Source organism: Podarcis muralis, chromosome 5 (genome assembly GCF_964188315.1).
Source record: "Podarcis muralis chromosome 5, rPodMur119.hap1.1, whole genome shotgun sequence".
NCBI classification, from domain to species: Eukaryota; Metazoa; Chordata; class Lepidosauria; order Squamata; family Lacertidae; genus Podarcis; species Podarcis muralis.
Window position 1 is genome coordinate 71,797,929 of NC_135659.1, and position 20,605 is coordinate 71,818,533.

The following is a 20,605-nucleotide window of genomic DNA, read 5'->3' on the forward strand; positions in this document are numbered from 1 at the left end:
GTAGATTTTCACGGGTACAGGAATGCAGGTTTTGGTGTCCTCGGGTGTCTTCCCGTGTAAAAGTTGGGGTGTCTAGGCGACGTTTCGACGAGGTCTCACTCGTCATCTTCAGGCTGGTGCTTTCGGCTTCTTGTTACTGGAACAGAGCAGGATCTCAGTGTTTGAGTTCCTATAAATACTGTTGAGGAGGTGTGGCCTCTAATGTTCTTGGGCAGAGAGGAAGTTCCCAGGCTAGTGTGCCTTTTCTTCTTTTGTTTCTTAATTACTTGAGGGATATCTTGAGTGATTTCTTGAGTTGTATCCTGAGTACCACTTAGGTGGGTCATTAGGTGTGGATTAGTTGCTAAAGCCTTTGTGTCAAGACACAAAGGCTTTAGCAACTAATCCACACCTAATGACCCACCTAAGTGGTACTCAGGATACAACTCAAGAAATCACTCAAGATATCCCTCAAGTAATTAAGAAACAAAAGAAGAAAAGGCACACTAGCCTGGGAACTTCCTCTCTGCCCAAGAACATTAGAGGCCACACCTCCTCAACAGTATTTATAGGAACTCAAACACTGAGATCCTGCTCTGTTCCAGTAACAAGAAGCCGAAAGCACCAGCCTGAAGATGACGAGTGAGACCTCGTCGAAACGTCGCCTAGACACCCCAACTTTTACACGGGAAGACACCCGAGGACACCAAAACCTGCATATATATATATATATATATATATAATAATCTACACACACACACACACAAAATTAACTCTGAAAAATATATATTTCAATATCCAGCAATATCCATTAGAGATTTCTATTCTGCACACCCCACAAGAATGAATAGGAATGAAGAAAATGTTGTTTCAAGAGTGCTTCTGCAGTGGCTGCACCCTTCATTTTAATCTACTTGTTTTCAATAATGCACCAAATTTCAAAATTTAAAGTGAAACTTTTTAGTGTGAGTTTGTTGATCCCAAAATAAGGTATAGGTACCCCTGCCCGTACGGGCCCGTCTTGCCAGACTCTAGGGTTGTGCGCTCATCTCACTCTATAGGCCGGGAGCCAGCGCTGTCCGGAGACACTTCCGGGTCACGTGGCCAGCGTGACAAGCTGCATCTGGCGAGCCAGCGCAGCACATGGAACGCCATTTACCTTCCCGCTGGTAAGCGGTCCCTATTTATCTACTTGCACCCAAAGGTGCTTTCGAACTGCTAGGTTGGCAGGCGCTGGGACCGAACAACGGGAGCGCACCCCGCCGCGGGGATTCGAACCGCCGACCTTTCGATCGGCAAGTCCTAGGCGCTGAGGCTTTAACCCAGAGCGTCACCCGTGACCCTGATCCCAAAATAGACTGGCATAAAACATGGCATGGACTTCCTTAGCCAAAAGCCTCATTTCAAAGTATTTGCATAAAGCAGGGTGCCTTAACTGCTGCCTAACTTAATGCAAAGTACTTGCCAAATGGAAAAGTACATAAAGGCACATACAAATTAAATTCTCACTAGATCACCAACCAAAAGCCTCACTGTGCAAGATACATGAATCAACAAGCATCCATTTCCTACAAGACAAGATTATTAGTGGTCTAGAGTTTGAAAAGATTGTAGGATTTTAAGTAGCTAGACCCCTATTTGAATTTTCAGAGCTGCTCCTTGCAATTCACTATACACTTCTGATGCAGAATCTCACCTGGTTCCTTTGCCTGCCCATTAAAAGCACACAGAGGACATACAAAACTTCCAGTTTATACATAATCTCATGCATAATCTTCATGGTCTGTGGAAGTTGATTCCTTGGTGAAGTAGAGGCAAATCCACTCTCATCTGAAGATTCTAAAAGACAAAAAAAGGGGGCAAGGAGGTAGTTATATAATAGTTATCAATGCAACAAAAATGTAGGAAATGAGAAGATGTTAAGTTTCTTCAATGTAGCAGAAACTGAATACACCATCCTGAGGTATTTGCACAAGTCTTTTCAGTCTTTTTAGGGACTGCTGCACACATGCTTCCATTCCAGTATGAAAATGTCAAAGCAAGAGTACAGTGCAAGACAAGGCCACACGCAGATCTACAGGTGATACAGCTACCAGGATATTAAATGGCTGTTCTAGCAAATTTAAAAGCAGGTACCTGTGCTGCTTTGCTCTGTCTCTTCACCTGCCACACGCATTAGTGCATCAAGTACAAGTGCATTATCTAGCCAGGTGTACCACTCCTCCAATTCTTGAAGGAAACTTGAAGTTCCTGTTGTTTCTGAAACTTTTCTGGTTGCTAGTTTACACAGTCGTTCAATGAAGCCTGGTATATTGAGGAGTGCAGCTATGACAAGAAGCAAATAGGTTTGATTAACAAATGTTAAATTGATGGAACAACTATTATTAAAAATCCAAATGAAATCAAGTTTACTTCCATCTTAAAATACTTTAACTGAGTACATATCAATTTGAGTACATATTAATTTCAGAAACAGGATGCTTTACCTTGATTAATTTCCGCCCGAGAAGGACCCACGTTCTTTTTCTGTTGAGCATTTTTTGCAAGAAGTGTATGTTTGTCATCACTGCCTGTGTCCAGTTCTGAAATTGTAACTGCAAGGATCCTGCAGAAGTTTGCAAGCTGCTGTTGGTCAAAGCTAGAGACTAGACTGGAGAGGTTTGGAATATCCTCCAACTGAATCATTTCCTAAAACATGACAAGCGATATGCTGACTGCTAGTGACCCATAGATGATTTTTAAAAAAAATTAGCAAAGATATTATTTCCAAGATTCTTGCAGATTAAAACCCTATTCTGATCTCCATCTGAAACCACTAGCTAGAAGTGGAGAAAGGAAGCACTGATCTAAATGTCCCTAAACATGCTAACTTGCACTTCATTTTGTCCCTAAGACAAAGGGGGATCCTGAACATATTCAGCTGAATGTGCTTAGAATACTGATAGGGAAACCAGGGTTCCCATTTACAAGGAGGAGTCTAACTGCATTAATATTCAATTCAAAGTGAATTTGCAGTCAGGAACCTAAGATGCACTCAGCTGAAGGTCTGAAAAGGAGCTGGTGTGCACCTCTGTCCTCACCTCACTTAACACTTTTTGGCAAACTCCTAGATAGGGCATTATATAGAGATAGGAATCTCTTAATTTACCACTCTGAAGAACATTAACATAATTTAAACTACAGTAAGCCTGCAATTTATATGGGGGCTATGTTACAGGGATCATGCCTACAGCCAAAATCGCATCTAGTCAAAACACATTGAGCTCAATGGCAGCTGGGATTTCCCAGACACCCACCCCCTTTCTATTGAAAAAAATTTTTTTTTCTGCCAAGCATGTAAAACTGAATGGGCACAAGTAAATTGCCTGCAAGTTGTGGGCTTACTGTAACCGTTTTACTTTTTATATTACTTGCTATGTGGCTCATTAGATTCTGTATAGCAAGTACTTAAAATGGATCTAATGTTTTGTATACGTCTGTACAAAGGGGTCACCCCAGCAAAGTACAGAAGTTCTGATCATGTGGGGCTGTTGCTATCATATTGCTCCTTGACAAGTCGGAGCGGGAACAGAATACTTTACCTAGGCAACATGGAAGCCTATCATAGGAGAACAGTTTTCCAGGGGCTCCTATTCTATCTAAGTAATGTATTAGTTGGGCCATACAACCACCTTGAGAGATCATGCTGCACAACAGCAAAGGAAGAACCTCTTAGCACTTACTTCTGATATATTATTAACATTAATAAACAGTCCACAAATTATACCGTACTTCACCACAAAACTGCATATTGTTCCATGCTGATTGGCTGGAAATAATTTATTATTTTTCTTTAATTAGATGGGGGTATGAAGCTACCTTCCCACTGTCTGGACTTCTAGAAAATTAAAAGAATTTACTTCTTTTAGCACTAGCAGCTAAAATAATAATACTGAATATTGAAAAGAACATGATTGCAATATGCCTCTAGCTTAAACATTTTGCAGAGTTATCTTATAATGAAACTGAGAGTCTTAAGGACATCTGTACACCATTTATGAGAGTGCAGGGTATAAAATGAGACTGGCTGCAGTCCCCTGCTTCTTGGTTTTCCTTCTATTTCTTGTATCTCATTTTAATTTGAATGAATTACACCTTTGGGAACATATTTTAAAATTATAACTGGTAAATTACTCTTTGCTAAGCAATTTCTTAAAATGGCACAATGCTGAAAAGTACTGACAGCGACTGACAACTGATCCCACAAGTTAGAGAACATAAGGAAACTCCTCAGATTCCTGAAAGTGGACAAGTTTCATGAAACGTTGCATCCAAAGTTTTTAGCTTGTGTACTACAAATAAATAGCATTTACGTTTATGCTATATTTGTCTCTGTGCAAACCCAAATAAGGTTTAAATAGCAAACATAATGGGGGGCAGGAAATAATGTCTCATCTTTAAAAACTGCCCCCTTTCTCTCTTGAAAGCCTCGGTTATTATTTTAACTGGGATAAGGGAGATCTAATTAAATCTGCTGATAAAACTTAAGTGCTAAATAAATACATTTGCAAGCTCATGATAAAAAAATTGAATCACAGAATTTCAGAATCAGAAGAGACCTTGGAGATCATCTAATCCAACTTCCTAATCAAAGAAGGATCTGCAATGCAGAACTTAAATACAACATCCCTAACAACTGGTTGCCCAGCTTCTGCTTAGGTATTTCCAATGAAGGCAAGCCCACCACCACCCAAGGCAGTCCATTCCACTGTCCAACAGCTCTTGGCTCTGAAACAACAGAAAACATGTCTGCTCCCTCTTGCGTGCAATAGCCCTTCAGGTATTTGAAGGCAGCAGACATGTCTCCCCTTAATCTTTTCTTATCCACACCAAACCTACCCATTTTCCAACTGTCCCTTCAGACCCCGTACACCATCCTAGTCACTATTCTCTGGACACACTTGCTTCACCGTTTCCTTTGTAAATTCCAGTATCCAGAAGTGGGCATAGTGCTACACACAACATTACTTTATTTGAGACCAGAAAGCTAAGGCGTGAATGGGGTAATCAAAACAGTGCATGCAGAGATGTATAATGGGGACTCACTGCAGCAGGCTCAATAAAAGGTACCCAGCCTTGCTATTACATGATGCCTTTCCAAAATTCCATTTTACAGTTAGGAGAGGTGCTGCCAAGCTACTCTTAAACATTACAAAGGAAAGACAGGCTAGGAGCAAGTAATATGGCTTTTTCCATTTAGGATACAATATTTTTTTTATCAGTTACTGAACTGAGAAGGGACTTCTACTTACAAGCTGTTAAAGAGTTTTCAAGATTAAATGAGAACATGACGGTATAGGCTAGATTATCAACAAACCTTTTTTACTCCCAGGATGTCTTCTATAAGGGTGGCTGTTTGCAGGAATGTCTTTTTATTTGTCATCAATGTAAACAAGAACAATACAAAATCATTTCTTTCTGCCAATCGTTTAGTGACTCCTTCAGTCTACAATAATGAGAAACCACATATACACATGAGCAAAAGCTAACACTGCTGAGACAAACATCACATATAATTTTAAAATAATTTAGAAAAGCAGAGCTCTCCCAGCAAGCAGCAAAGTGGAAATTAAAAAGGAATGGAGAAAAGTGCCTTTCTTGTTATTCCACATAGGATTCTGAAGCTTTCCAGCTTTCTTTGCCTTTAAGTAGAAGAGCAATAAATTCTCAACAGGGAAAGCTAGGCTGCTCAAATGACATGAGTATAAAAGTGCTTACCAGCTAAGTAAAGTATCCTATAGTCTTGCCAATGCATACAAATGTAACGTGAATGACAGGAATTATTGGTTTGTTTTCATGTAACATTTAATGTCATGAACTCAACTCTAGTTTTCAACACTAATTTTACATTGATAAAAAGTTTCTATTTTTTTAAAAAAACCCAGTCCAAATACTGCCAATAACATAAAATGACCCATACAATTCCAGGATTAAAATTTAAAAAGCATACATAACTGAAGAGAGTCTTAAACAGCGAATGCTAACCAAGATTCCCACAGCAAGCCACTGCATTAAGGCTTAAAACACTTCAGCAATAAATAGCAATGAGTCCTTATTAAAAAGATGTTTAGACAAAATGCAAGCACCAACAGGTTTGCTACAATGCAATTTGTGAAATGCAATAGAAATTTTAGCATCAAGAATATTGCAGCATGCAACATTAATTTAATGCTTTGAATGTTTTTCTCTGTCAGACCAAGAATCCCCTAAACCTAGCTGTATCACAAAACAAAAATTATTGACAGAACAGAAAATATAACTTACACATATGCAAGTGTTGTACAATATGCTTAAACAATCCTTGATGAGGTCATCGCTTACTGCAATAGAAAAAACTGATTAAGGCTTCCTGAACAATCAACCACAAACAAAGACATATGTCACCACACTATTTAACAGCCCAAATGAACAAATGAAAAAAACCAGCAAGTATCTCAGCTGCTAAAATCCAATAAAAACAAGATCTGATCGAAGTTGAACACACAGAGGAACGACAACTATTATTAGGGCAGGTAGGCAATCCGTTCACATCAAGTTTATATGGCTGACAGAAATACTGCAGATATCATGTGATATTCCTGTTCTGAACACCATGTGAAACAAGAAACTGAGAGACTTTGACTTCCTTTTATTACCTAATGAGCCTATATATATGCCACATGATTCTAGCCTTGCTTCTAAATGAAAGGGCATTTAGCTTGTCTGGATTGTGAAACTCTGTGCCTATTATTATAAGCAAGCAGTGCTGGTCCATTTGCTGATATTGTTTGTATTAGCCTAAGAAAGCTAGCCTTTGTTGCTTTGTATCCTGTCTTGTAATTCACAACTGTAGTCTTAACAATGGTTTCTTCTTATACTTTCACTGGGATACTGGAGTCTATTTTTAAAAAAAAGCTATTTTTAATTTAATTTTTAAAAAATCTACTTCACCTATTTCCTGTGTGTTCTTCTGTGTAAGATTTCTGGAACTAAATCCATGGACTTGGCTGCTCAGACAAACTGCTACTGAATAACCTCCTGAAGGCTTATGTATTGTTGGAACAGAAAGTCTGGTTCTTAGTATTTTGTTTCTCAAATCTTAGGTGATGTTCTGTAAAGCTCTGTGATTTTCCTAGCCAAAACTGGTGGACTCACAGGAGTGATGACAGTGGCTGGTGTTTAATTCTGGTCATTTGGCTACTGCTACCCAACAAGACTTGGGCTTGCCTCCAGGGTTTGGGGAGTGGGTCCTCTAACACACTGGTTATTGTGCATCACTATCCAGATGTTACTAAGTAGTCTAATGCTGTTTTATGGATGTGCTATGTTCACTGCCTATATACTTTGTTTATTGTGCAGTATTTAATCCTATAAACAAACACGGTTTACCAGCATTTATCACCTCTGCAACCATAAAAGTTAAGAAACTGTGTGGTAAAACTTCATTTTCATACATCATTAAAACACACGCACACAATGCTAGCAAACAAGTATTGCTACCAGTACTTGGTTTGGTGACCAATTATTCTATCAGGATACGAGAAGAGAAGGAAACAAAACAAGGTTTGATGAAGGAAGTATATTACTGACTTACTTTTCTGCTTCTTCTTTTGTGTAATAAGAGTTGGTCTCATAAGTATTTCTACTAGAAGCTGTGAAAATTAGATACATAATAACTTTATATAGATGCATCTTAATAAAAAAAAAAAGAACCTACTTTTTGGGCTATATTGAAATTTAAAGCAAACTACTTTAAAAAACGACAATTCTGCTCTATTGTACTGCACAAAACATCCAGAGTCCTACTTTACTATGCTTCTCTTCAAAACAAGAGTCATATTTCAAGAGCAATGCAATGACATTGTTTGCCTTTTAAAAGAAACTATAAGAGAAGTATGTTCGTGCATGCTGCAAAGCTGGTGCAAAGTTCCCACAACATTTCTCCCCTTCTGCTGCCATGCTGCAGACAAAAATTAGTCTGAATCTGGCTTGTTGTGTGATCTGAACACAGGCTTGTGGTTTCTCCTAAATAAGAGGCAAGCCTAAAAGAAAAATATTGCTTACCTGTCATGGTTGGTTTGGAAAGAAATGAATCATGAACCTGGATTCAGATGATACAGCAACCCAGACTCTGATTTATTTAATCTGTGGTGTGGCAGCAACAAAACTGGGGGAAGAACACTGCAGGAACTATTGAGAAATGTGCACACTGCTTGTTGAGATTAGACAATAATATGTTTTAAAGTATGGTTTAATGGGATACAGTAGGTGAACTGGGCCAATGGCTGAATTCACAGGCAACTAAGCCATAATTTAGTATTGTGTATAAGCTTTGGGACCATGTGACTGAAGAAGAGCTTGGAAGCACGTGCTTCCACTTTCAATGAAGTGCTGTTACCTGTTATCTCCAAGCACAGACAAACTACGGTTAGTGCCTAGTGAAACAAACCACCTTTAAATCATGACTGATTGTCCTAGCTTCCTTCAATACACTATAGTAAGCATTAACATAGGTTTGCTGTGCTTCAACCATAATGAAAAAATATTGAAATTAGGGGTGTACACCTCTGGCCTCTATGATGTAGCTATTCTGGGGGAAAGCACATAAGCAAAAGACTTAACTATACTTCAGTGTTGTATGAAAATCAAGCTACAGTTTAAATTTATATTTATATTCAAAACAAAATCACTGGGGAAACAGATATTCAAAACTTTACTGAGGCAATGCCATTTGCAGAGGACATGGATAGTCTACCGATCTTTACATTTGTAGGGCAAGCTTTCCCCCTGCCATATATTAATATTTTAAATATACACATATACTTACTAATGTTTACTGAATATACACACTGGGAAAACTCAATTCACACGTACAAAAATATAAGTGAAGTGAATTAAAATAATGGATACTTTTATTCACCCCATACACCCTTTTATATGACCCTTCTTTTCCATTTCAAAGAAAGACTTGGGATAAGACTGATAAGGGGTTAAAAAAGACAGAAGGAACTATTGGAAAAGGAAACAATGTCACCCAGAAAACATTCCAGACAATTGTAGCAAAGCTATCTATAGGACTATGGGGCACCTCCTGCCCTTGAAAATGGCCATTGCACATTCCTGCACCTTATGGAAGCCACCCTGTCCTCCCTATCAGTTGACACAGTAGCACCAATAGCTGGTGCTTTCCCAGAGCAAGAATCAGGGCTGGCATCCAGTCTATTCTTTCAGTAGTGGCCCAGGATGCAATTGTATAGCACAATATACAGGACTGGACCACAAACCACCCCTCTATCGTTAAGGAGGACAGGACTCTATAATATACGCCTGTGGCCTCTCCTTGTGAAGGCTGCATAGAAGTTGAATACATTGCCACTTTTAAAAGCTATAGGCTACTTAAAAGCAAAATCTGCGCTGCCTGTAGCTTATCTGATCAAGACGTTATATCAACCGGCATCACTACTCAGTCTTTGCGCATATTAGTTGTAAAATTGTAGCTTATACAGACCAAAGGTTTTTGTAACTTCCCATTGAACTTGGAAGAGGATTTAAAAGATTTTGATGTAGTAGGCAGCTCCATATTTTAGTGTGAAATAGCTTAGTTTCAATATTAGTTCAAGCTAGCTATTAAGATTCTGTAGTAATAAAAGAACGTCCTTTTCTAAATTTATCTTTAAGATACAGACATGTTGCTCTCCAAGCTTTTAACTATGACCTTGTGTTTAATTTATAGACAACTTTTAGTTAGCTCTATCACAGACCCATTCATTACGGCCACTCATATATTGACAAGGGGTTCCATTGCCAGAGCCAGCCTCCCACTAAATGGAAGCTTTATTAAGATTAAAGATTTGGTTATGAAATATGCAAAAGGAAACTAGACACTTTGTACTTAATATACTGGATTCAAGAGGCTAAGTATTAATTATATACGTCAGGATCCTATGACTCTCAAGAAGATTGAATATCACTTCTGAGCCATGACAACCCTCAACTTTCTTAGCACTGAAATTATGGGTGCCCCATAAACGTTTTGAAATGCTGAAGAACAGTTGGCCAGTCAGGTTATGAGACGCCTAATATAGAATGCATTTACCTTGCAACACAAAAACTACGCAGTGCCTCTGATGAAGAGTCTTACTTCAAAATATACTGGGTGAAATAAGTCACACACTTCTAGTGCCACTTACAGCAGGGGTGCAGAACCTGTGGCCCTCCAGATTATAAGCATGATCAAGGATTGTTGGAGTTGCAGTGTTCAAAACTCCCACTGTTCTAAGGCACATTTTGTGATAGGGAATTTCATTAGTGTGAGGAATTTCTGAGCTCTGGGTGCAGTACTGAACCTAAGATTTCAGATTAAAACTGCAGAGTAGAAGGAAAGGGGGACATTTTTCTGCCTCCCCACTTCCAGCTACTCTCTAAAGACTGGAGAAGAGACCCTCTTAAGAATATATGGGGGGAGCTGGTGAAGAACTAGACCATGTAAAAAATGAACATAGTATTTTAGTTGCAGATCCTTCCATTTTCAGCTTCGGAATTCTTGTTATAAAAAACACACCTAGACATTCCATTTTTGCACCCATAACCTAGGTTTAAGGTGCCATTTAACTTTTATATCTCAGTTTTTAACTCTGTGGAGTTGTAGTCTGAAAAACCCAGAGGGCCAAGGTTCTGCACTCTAGAAGTTTCTTCTGATTTTCTGTATTAGTGCCCTCCATCCTTGATGCTACAAGTACCCCATGGACTGCTAGTTAGTCATTCTTGCTAGAGAGAAAACATTCCCGTTCCTTGTGATACTCAATCTGATTGAGGGAGATTCCTTCCTAGCATCCAATAAAGTGATGCAAATCCATGCTGCTTTACACCCCACTAACCCAAAAGAATGGAAGAAACACACCAAGATCACATAATTTTAACCTTGGTTAAAGTTGCACCCTGTGACTGTTTATTCAACTTGTAGAGTGAAATTGTGTTTTCTCTTAAGCCTTCATTTTCTAAGCCAAAAGGCCAAGTTACTTTAGTCTCCAAAAACACAATATTCCTATTGTAATGAAGAATCCCTTCCTTACATTTTAAATTTGGCTTTCTTGGGTAACCAAACCTTCCTATGGCTGTACTATTGTCTTGAACAAGAGTATAAGTATTAATTATTCCTACTACCAATGCCTCATTCAATGTGTTAGTTACTGTATTTGACAATATGCTACAGCATTTTTTTTTTTAAAAAGTAGAAACCACTTACATCAACTCCTCCAAATAAGTCAAACGTGTACGTATTTGGAAAAGTGGATTCTTGAGCAGACTTTCTCTCTTCTGTGACAAATGCCATAGCTTCCATTGAAAGGAGGGGAGAAATCTCCTGGCAGGGAACAAAAGTTAAAGTTGTAAGTACTGAGAGATACTTCATATCAAAGCATATTATTCAAAGTAGTTGTAGAAGGTTACTAAGGGTACTTATGAGATTTTCAAAACATCAATTTGCAGCACCAGATAGCTGATTTCATAAAAAAAAATACAAATACAGATTAATTCACTGCATCAGCAGCTAAATGTGATATCAGAAAACATAACAAACATAATTATTCTATCAATGTAGTCTGAAATGCCAAGCTTCCAAACATGCAAGATTGGGAAAAGAAATGATTTCTAAGTAAATATGTGAAACACATTTGTTGAAATTCACTTTATATGAGCAGAAATTGAACCAATACTCAATTCCTTTTTACTCTTCTGGAAAAAATAACCAAAGGGTTGGAGAATCTTCTGTATGAAGAAAGCTTAAAGCTTTGAGGATGTTTAGCTGGGAGTGGGGGAGACAACAAATGAGGGCTCTGATAGCAGTCCATACAATCATGCACAGGATGGAAATAGCTTTTGGAAATCCATTTGAGGGGCCACTGAGAGAATCTGTGACTAACACGTAACTTATGAATTGACTTAAAATATCAGAGGAAACAGAGAATGGATTCTGCTGCATGCATCAGTCTGCCAGTAAGAAGCATTACCTTTAAGATGCCTTGGCACTGGGATAAATCACTGTTGGGATGACTGTTCTCATACAGCTTCTGTAACAGCAAGGGAATTCCATTCCACTTTGCTTGTTTATCTCTTTCCTTTAACAAAGCTTCTGTGAGCTACAAGACAAGATAAAGATGAGACTGACACATTTCTCAGATATAATATATTTTATACTGCCCCAGAGCATGCATCATGCTACCTTATGTCTTGGAAACTGGTCACTATACCCAAATTGTGAGCTCACTGTATCTGATATTCACTATTACACTAGGTCTGTTCAGGCATCCCCAATCATGCAGAAACTTCTTTTTCTTGATATAGAAGGGACAACAAATTGCCTTCAAACTTGGAAGCCAACAGTTAATTCTACTGACCCACTAGAATACATTAAAAGTGTCCCTGAGCTCACACAGTATGTCCTTTCCTTTCCACTAAGCAAGTTTCCTTCCCACACTCTGTTGAGGAGGGCTCATAAAACTCATGGTATAAGTCTGAGTCCCTGGATGTCTTTCTTTAGAAATTAAACACTGTCCCCATCTCTCCAACAAGCTTTCTAAATAGCAGGTAATGGTGTTAACAATGCTTCCACAAGAATAGAAGTTCTTTCATTGTAAGTGAGATTTGGAAATTCAGTTGTCATTCACGTGAAAATCTGGATACAAAGAGGGTTCTGTATTCTGATACAGGCAACACTGTGTGACCTTAATTACAACAGATCTTTAGTGCCAAGCAGACTGTAACATTTTGAAGAATGGGGCCAGTGATGTTTAGTCAAATACTCTGATACTCATAACAGGACTAGTATGGTTTACGCACTGAAAATTGTACTTTTGTTAATGTATTAAATCCACATATGTTCATTGCATCTTACTTATAAGAAAAACTTATAGGTGTGTGTTCTAATTGTCCTAACACTTGCCAAAGCAGATTTCTGCAAATTCCCCAACAACTGATATTGGGACCTGTGCTTTTTAACTTGGTCATAAATTATTTAGAGTTGATGGTACCAAAATGATCTGGATAGTTAAAACAAAAATGAGGAAGAGCTTTGAAAGGATCTATCTAAACTGGGTGAATACAGTGGTACCTCGCAAGACGAATGCCTTGCAAGACGGAAAACTCGCAAGACGAAAGGGTTTTTTGTTTTTTGAGTTGCTTCGCAAGACGATTTTCCCTATGGGCTTGCTTCACAAGACGGAAACGTCTTGCAAGTTTGTTTCCTTTTTCTTAACACCGTTAATACAGTTGCGACTTGACTTCGAGGAGCAACTCATAGCACGTGGTGTGGTAGCCTTTTTTGAGGTTTTTGAAGACTTTGGTGATTTTTCAAGCTTTTCCAAAACTTTTCCGAAACCGTGCTTCGCAAGACGAAAAAAATCGCAAGACGAAAAAACTCGCGGAACGAATTAATTTCGTCTTGCGATGCACCACTGTAAGCAGTAAAATGGCAAATGTAACACTATGTAGTCAAGTAAACTGATGCAAACTGGGGCACTTTTCTCTCTAAATTTCACATAAGGAGTCTGAATTGGTGGTGGTGGTAACTGAATAGAAATGAGGACTTGAGTTTGTGGTGGATAGCTTGATGAACATGTCAAGCCAATGTACAGCTGCTAAAACATGATTTTTGAAATCAGCATTAAAAATGTTTGACCTTGGTCAACTGAAGCAAACATTGCCCCTACAGCTGGGGGTGGGGTGGAGGACAGATTTATAATCTCCCAGGCTCTCTTTGAAGGTTACCCTAAGGAAAATGGGAAATATTGTTTTCAGATATCATTGTGAGTTAAGCTTTTCCTCATTCCTCAGCTGGTTAACATAGTTTAGCTATTGTAAACAGTAGTAAAAACCAAGCCACCCCATAATTTCTTTTGCTTAAAGCTTTTCCCATTCAAAAACAGTCCTAAAAATTCTTACCATTCTCTAGTAGGCCAATGTCTAGTGCTGAATTTCCAAAACATTTAAAAAAATAATAATAATCCACCAGCAATATTTTCCATAGTATTGAAAACTGACAGCTAGGCTCTGAATGTGATCTTTTTTAAGGCCACCTAGATCAAATCTGTAGATCAAGAGATTCCCTGCTTTCTGTTATAACTATACTATATTAATAAAACCCACAGCTCTCACATACGAGTATTGCAAAGGAAATAAGCAAAGCTATCAGCCAGAGTAGTGATAATGGTGAGGTATGTTAACAATGTGCAACTGCTGACTAGTTTGTTGCTAATAAAAAATACTAATACAAAAAGAAAATTAAATTGCTTTCCCTGCTATATCATCCACCTATATTTTTCTTTCATAGATTATTATCTTCTTTATAAAAATGAAAATGGGTTGTTTTTTTTAAATTGTCATTGGCACAGATAAATTATAAATTCACAGATGTTGATAGTACTGTAAATAAAGGGTTGTATCCAACATAGTGCTATATGAACATTCTATCTGTGCAATAGGGGGCTTGCCGATCGAAAGGTCGGCGGTTCGAATCCCCGCGGCAGGGTGCGCTCCCGCTGCTCGGTCCCAGCGCCTGCCAACCTAGCAGTTCGAAAGCACCCCCGGGTGCAAGTAAATAGGGACCGCTTACTGGTGGGAAGGTAAACGGTGTTTCCGTGTGCTGCGCTGGCTCGCCAGATGCAGCTTTGTCACGCTGGCCACGTGACCTGGAAGTGTCTGCGGACAGCGCTGGCCCCCGGCCTCTTGAGTGAGATGGGCGCACAACCCCAGAGTCTGTCAAGACTGGCCCGTACGGGCAGGGGTACCTTTACCTTTACCTTTTTATCTGTGCAATAATTTCTGCTTGTGCAACAGAACGTCCCCCCTCCTTTCCCTCTGCATGCCCCCTAAACCAATTCTAGAGGGTTACCTCAACCTTACAGAGCAGAGTTGGAGAGTGTGGAGAGTGTGTGTCAGGAAAGTCCAGTCGTGCAAGGATCAATCCTTGCACTGATGGGATACTGTCGTTTCACTCTGTATTATCTTTAGACTCATAAACTAATATTTTGTAAATTATCCTTCATTTTCAATATCCAAAATATAACTTACTCTAGTTCCCCACAAGTGTGTTATCCTCATCTTCCTTCCCTTATTTTATCAAAATTAGGAAGCCTTATTACACTTAAAATACTCTAGATTTTCAAAAACCACTGAAGGGTTAAAATAAATTTTCTAAGTAGGGTTGCTTGTCAAGATGTGAGATCTAATTTAGCGGAAGCAGGTGCCTGCTTACACAATGCGGCTTTCCCTTCATTTCCTCCTCATGGACCCCCAAAACACAACCCCCAAATCTGCTCTGGGGGAATTCAGGGACCATTCAGCAGATTTTAGGGGGAGAAAAGAGAAACTAGAAATCCCATTGTGCAAACAGACAGACATCATTTAGATGTTGGCCAAGTGGGCAGCTTATGTGTGCCATCAGTTTTGTCAGGTTCTAGACAGGATTAACATCACAACTCTATTCAGATATAAGGACTCCTCACATTATGATTTTTCTTCACAGATATAACTTTCACTATAAGAAAAACAAACAAACTAGATTTACAAGTATCTTTTGTTATGCATACCTGAGCTGGAAAATCACAGTTTCTGTACTGTGAACACTGGCACCAGAAAAGATGTGTGTGATTGTAACGTGCAGTAGTGATGATGCCCATGCAGAAAATGCAATGTGCATGACACAGTGATGAATTCTCCCCTCCCCATGAAAATGCTATTGAAATGCAGATTCCATTACCGTGGAAAAGAATCAATGCTTCAAATTCTCTTTTCATTCCCAATCTTGCAACAAAGCAGTTACAAGAACCTTCTACACAAAAAGTTTTGACTAGCAACTCCATGCTAAAGTGTTACAGCAGAGATAGGTAACTTTGGGCCATTGCAGCTCCCCCCCCCCCAACTCACAGGGACTTCTATTTTAAGAAGTCCCTGTGAGCAGAACAAAACAGTATTTTAAATTCAGCATTCACACTTAACAAAGCTTCTGGCTCCACCATTTTCAGAGAAGAGTTTTTAAAAATTCTGGATGTAAATTTCCATATAATTTAGTTTATTGTGCCAAAAGAGAAAGGAATGCTGATCAAGCATGAAATATATGCAAGCAAACAGCACAGATTCAAAGGTTCAAAACTCATTGAAGAAACCCAACTAGGAGTTTACAAGATCAATGTCACCTTTTCCACTAGTCATCAAACCAGAACTCTTCTAGTATTCAGGGGAAATGACTAAAGGAAATGACTTAAGTAGGATAGGCACAACATATTTCACTGAAGGACAAAAAAAGAACTGAGCAAGTTAGGTTATCCTGGTAAGTAAATTCTATTTTCAAGTTAGAAAAAAATCACTTTAGGCAGTTGGAAACTTGCCTCAAAGGAAGGAATATAATTTTTAACATTTACATTGTGCATTTTGATCATAATCCAACAGTGTTAAAACTCCTTTAAATCACTGAAAACAGCAGGCTTCGGTGTACCCAGCTCAGTGCTGGATTGCAACATTAAATTATATTGTGTATTGTGAGGTATCACATACAAAGGAATATTTCTTCAAAAAACTTCACATATATTTGTGGCAAATATTTTCATTTTGGCTGGTTCCAGGACACAGCAATAGTCCATATGGCTGATTTTCCTTATACCAATGCAATCCAACTAAACTTACAGAAATGGGAATATAAGGCATCTTTCTATTTCTGTAACACCCTTCAGAGACAGGACAGACTTGCATACCAGAATGGTAGATCACTATTTCCCATTCCCTATCTTGAACTGATACCATTATGTCTCCCATTATATAAAAAAAACCTTGATTGGCCTGACTTAATTAATCCACCTTTATGTATTGGTTAAGCAAGCTGTGTTCACAGCAAATGCTATTTTTAACATTGATAATTTTAGTACGCTCCAATATGAGTCAAACACATCCCTGTAAAATTTAGGTTTTAATAATGTGCATGTAATTCTTATCCAGATACTTTTTTAAAATAGCAATTGTTTGTATTTGATGTAGTTGTTTTAGATGCTACTAAAATTATTATGCTTTGATGACAGTAAATTATGTTTGATCAAAACCATTGCCAAAGCTGAAATGAATGTATTTTGAGGACATGATTTATTGAATCCTTTCATTTTTTAAATTTAATACTTATGTTTTATTTAGGTGATTTCAGTTAAAAGAAATAAAGGGATACAGGAAAAAAGAAGAAAGGGAGAACAACATAATCAACAACAAAGATACTTATAAAAGCAAAAATATAGATCTTTATTGAAGTTGGGTATTTTGTGGACTGTAGTCTTCAAATAAATGAAAAAGGTTAGAAAAAATTATCTCCCTCAAAGGCAAAAATGGGTATAAATATCCATTCCTTTGAGCATCTCCCATTCTTCCATTTCAGAGGCCAATATCACCTTTTGCCTGATGCCCAATTTTAGCCTTGCTTATTCAGGTAATTATGAGTTAATTAGGGTTTCACAGCTCAGTATCAATAATCAACATTGTAGATGTGCAATGTTGGTACTTCAGGTTTTTATGGTATTAACTTCATATGTCTTTCCCCCCCTGCAATGCTTAAGTTCTACTAAATAAAGAAAATGTATTTGATATGTGTCCTTGGACACTATTATTTCCTAATGCTCCTAAACGTGGCAGCTGTTATGGAGGGAAGTAGGTGAAAAATTCAACTGCCAGACTTTGTGTCTGCTACATAAAGATCACACTTTTAAGATTGCCTCTCGGAACACAGCAAAATTGCCACACGTTGACTCAGCGATGGAGAACACGGTGCTCTTATATTCTGCCAACTGACTCCTGCTTGGGAGTCATACCTTGCCATGGGGTTGTGCAAGACGCCGGTGCGCGCGCAAAAAACTCCGGCGAGCAAGGCAAGACGACACCTTTCCAACGAAGTAAACTGGATTGCATGCTCCTGGGGGAAAGGTACCGGACTTCAGCAAATGCCAAAGAGGTAATGGCCTTATGAACAGAAAAGCCGTTGAGAGTTGCAGACCAGGAAGCCAAGCAGGCCTCGCAGCAGCAACTCCAGGATTCCCTGGGAGCCCAGAAAGGCGAGCAGCAGAAAGCCTCTGACTCCCATATTTCCGAGGGTGGGGGAATTGGGATAAAATTGCCCGAGCTCGCCTTAACGGGTGCCAAGAAGGGCCGCCTCCTGGATGCGGGTATGGGGGTGGGGAGAGACAAAGGGGCGGCATCACACGCGAGGGAGGGACAGGGGCGAAAACCGCCCCCCACTTCCCACCCCAGAGTGAGCGGCAAAAGGCAAGGCTAGAATGGGACGTGGCTCGGCCGCGGCCTCGCTCCCCGCCTCGTCCCTCCCGCCGCCGCCGCCCCGTCTCCCGAGCGGAGCCTCTTCTGAGGGAGGTGGCGTGTCGGCGTCGCCTCAGCCTCGGCCTTCCCACAAAGCCCGCCTCAGCCCCGCAGTACCTGCGGCCCCCGCGACAGGCCCCGGCCACTGAGCTGCGCCTGCCGGAGCTGGGCCAGGATGTTGGCCGGCCTTCTGCAGGCTCCCGTCCGCCCCGGCGCTCCGGGATCCGAGCCCGCTGCCGCGAGCGGGGGCGCCGCTCCTGCTCCTTTCGCCGCCGCCGCCGCCATAGCCGCTCCTGCCTCTGGCTAAACAGGAAGCGCCCCTCCTCTCAGGCGCTTTGAACGGAACGTCTCCCGGGCTGCTCCGCAGCGACCCCAGCTGGCCCGGCCGCGCGCGCACAGCCAGCCGCCTCCTGATTGGTGGGGAGAGGAGTACGCGCCTGCCTCTTTCCGTTTCCCCCACTCCCCAGGGGCTGATGGGAAACGTAGTCTTTGGCCATAAACTGCGAGCAGCTTTACTCACAGAAAGGGATGAGGGTGAGGGAAGCACGTAAGGAGGGGAGAGGAGAAGCTGTCATCTCCTCCCTTCAGTCAAAGCCAGGACTTCCGGTATTTTGTGCGACGCCTTCCGCAGACACAAAGGCACGTGAGGTTCTTTTTAAACGCCCCCCCCCCCCCATTTTGCTTTGTTAGATGTAACATGTAAAGCCTTTCTTCAATTAAGCTATAGTTGTGTACGAAATATTACTAACAACCAAAGCACCAACAACTATTTTTTTATAATCGGCATCAGCATATTATATGCACATATAATAAGGTAATAATTACAGTATTACTACTAATAATTAGTAATAATTATATTACCACTGCATGTTAGAATATTTGAAGCACTTTATGTGCATTTTCTAAGCAACCCTGTGAACACAAATGTTTAGGTATGCTATAAAGGTAAAGGTACCGTATTTTTCGTTCTATAGGACGCACATTTTCCCCTCCAAAAATTAAGGGGAAATGTGTGTGCGTCCTATAGAGCGAATGCAGGCTGCGCCGCTAAGCCCAAAGGCAGAACAGGAAGACGGAGCACTGCGGAGTGCTCCGTCTCGCTGCTCTAGCTTGGGGACGGCTGCGCGCAAACCTCTCCAGGGCAGCGGGGTGCCTTCACCCCGCTGTCCTGCAGAAGCTAGCAAGGCTGTTCCCAAGCCAGAAAAGCGAGACGGAGGGCTCCGTCTCGCTGCTCTAGCTTGGGGACGGCTGCGCGCAAACCTCTCCAGGGCAGCGGGTGCCTTCACCCCGCTGTCCTGCAGAGGCTAGCAAGGCTGTTCCCAAGCCAGAACAGCGAGACGGAGGGCTCCGTCTTGGTGCCTAGCTTGGGGACGGCTGCGCGCAAACCTCTCCAGGGCAGTGGGTGCCTTCACCCCGCTGTCCTGCAGAGGCTAGCAAGGCTGTTCCCAAGCCAGAACAGCGAGACGGAGGGCTCCGTCTCGCTGCTCTAGCTTGGGGACGGCTGCGCGCAAACCTCTGCAGGGCAGCGGGGTGCCTTCCCCCCTCTGTCCTGCAGAAGCTAGCAAGGCTGTTCCCAAGCCAGAACAGCGAGACGGAGGGCTCCGTCTCGCTGCTCTAGCTTGGAGACGGCTGCGCACAAACCTCTGCAGGACAGCGGGGTGCCTTCACCCCGCTGTCCTGCAGAAGCTAGCAAGGCTGTTCCCAAGCCAGAACAGCTAAACGGAGGGCTCCGTCTCACTGCTCTAGCTTGGGGACGGCTGCGCGCAAACCTCTGCAGGGCAGCGGGGCGCTGCGCTCCAAAGGCTTCAGAGATCTTTGAGGCTGGCGGTGGGGGAAAGCAGCGCTTCCCCCCACCGCCAGCCCCACAAGCTCTGGTGAATGTACCTTGAACGCACCTTGTTTTAGAGGGGAAGAACAAGAAAAAATTTTTTTCCCTGTTCTCCCCCTCCTATGGTCTGGTGCGTCCTATGGTCCGGTGCGTCCAATGGAGCGAAAATACCCCTGCCGGTACGGGCCAGTCGTGTCCGACTCTAGGGTTGCGTGCTCATCTTGCTCTAGAGGCTGGGAGCCAGCGCCGTCCGAGGACACTTCCGGGTCACGTGACCAGCATGACGAAGCTGCAGTTGGCGAGCCAGCACCAGTGCAGCACACGGAAACGCCGTTTACCTTCCTGCTATAAAGCGGTCCCTATTTATCTACTTGCACTTAAGAGTGCTTTCGAACTGCTAGGTGGGCAGGAGCTGGGACCGAACGATGGGAGTTCACCCCG

The 20,605-nt window shown here is 41.2% G+C and overlaps 1 protein-coding gene across 2 annotated transcripts in view; it reads right to left on the minus strand.

Moving 5' to 3' along the window:
• The window catches only part of TRPC4AP (transient receptor potential cation channel subfamily C member 4 associated protein), a 28,760-nt gene extending 10,080 nt beyond the window's left edge, over positions 1 to 18,680 (minus strand). The window contains exons 1-9 of one of the 2 annotated variants that reach the window (XM_028734862.2): positions 18,454 to 18,680; positions 12,006 to 12,134; positions 11,243 to 11,359; positions 7,592 to 7,649; positions 6,283 to 6,338; positions 5,336 to 5,464; positions 2,466 to 2,667; positions 2,116 to 2,304; positions 1,676 to 1,818 (exon numbers count right to left, since the gene is read on the minus strand). In XM_028734862.2, the coding sequence (XP_028590695.2) occupies positions 1,676 to 1,818; positions 2,116 to 2,304; positions 2,466 to 2,667; positions 5,336 to 5,464; positions 6,283 to 6,338; positions 7,592 to 7,649; positions 11,243 to 11,359; positions 12,006 to 12,134; positions 18,454 to 18,621 (1,191 nt within the window). In that variant the 5' untranslated portion in view covers positions 18,622 to 18,680. Of the gene's footprint in view, positions 1 to 1,675; positions 1,819 to 2,115; positions 2,305 to 2,465; positions 2,668 to 5,335; positions 5,465 to 6,282; positions 6,339 to 7,591; positions 7,650 to 11,242; positions 11,360 to 12,005; positions 12,135 to 17,837; positions 18,313 to 18,453 lie in introns of those variants that run through there. The other variant, XM_077929197.1, reaches the window with a different exon arrangement.
• Positions 18,681 to 20,605: the final 1,925 nt, after the last annotated feature.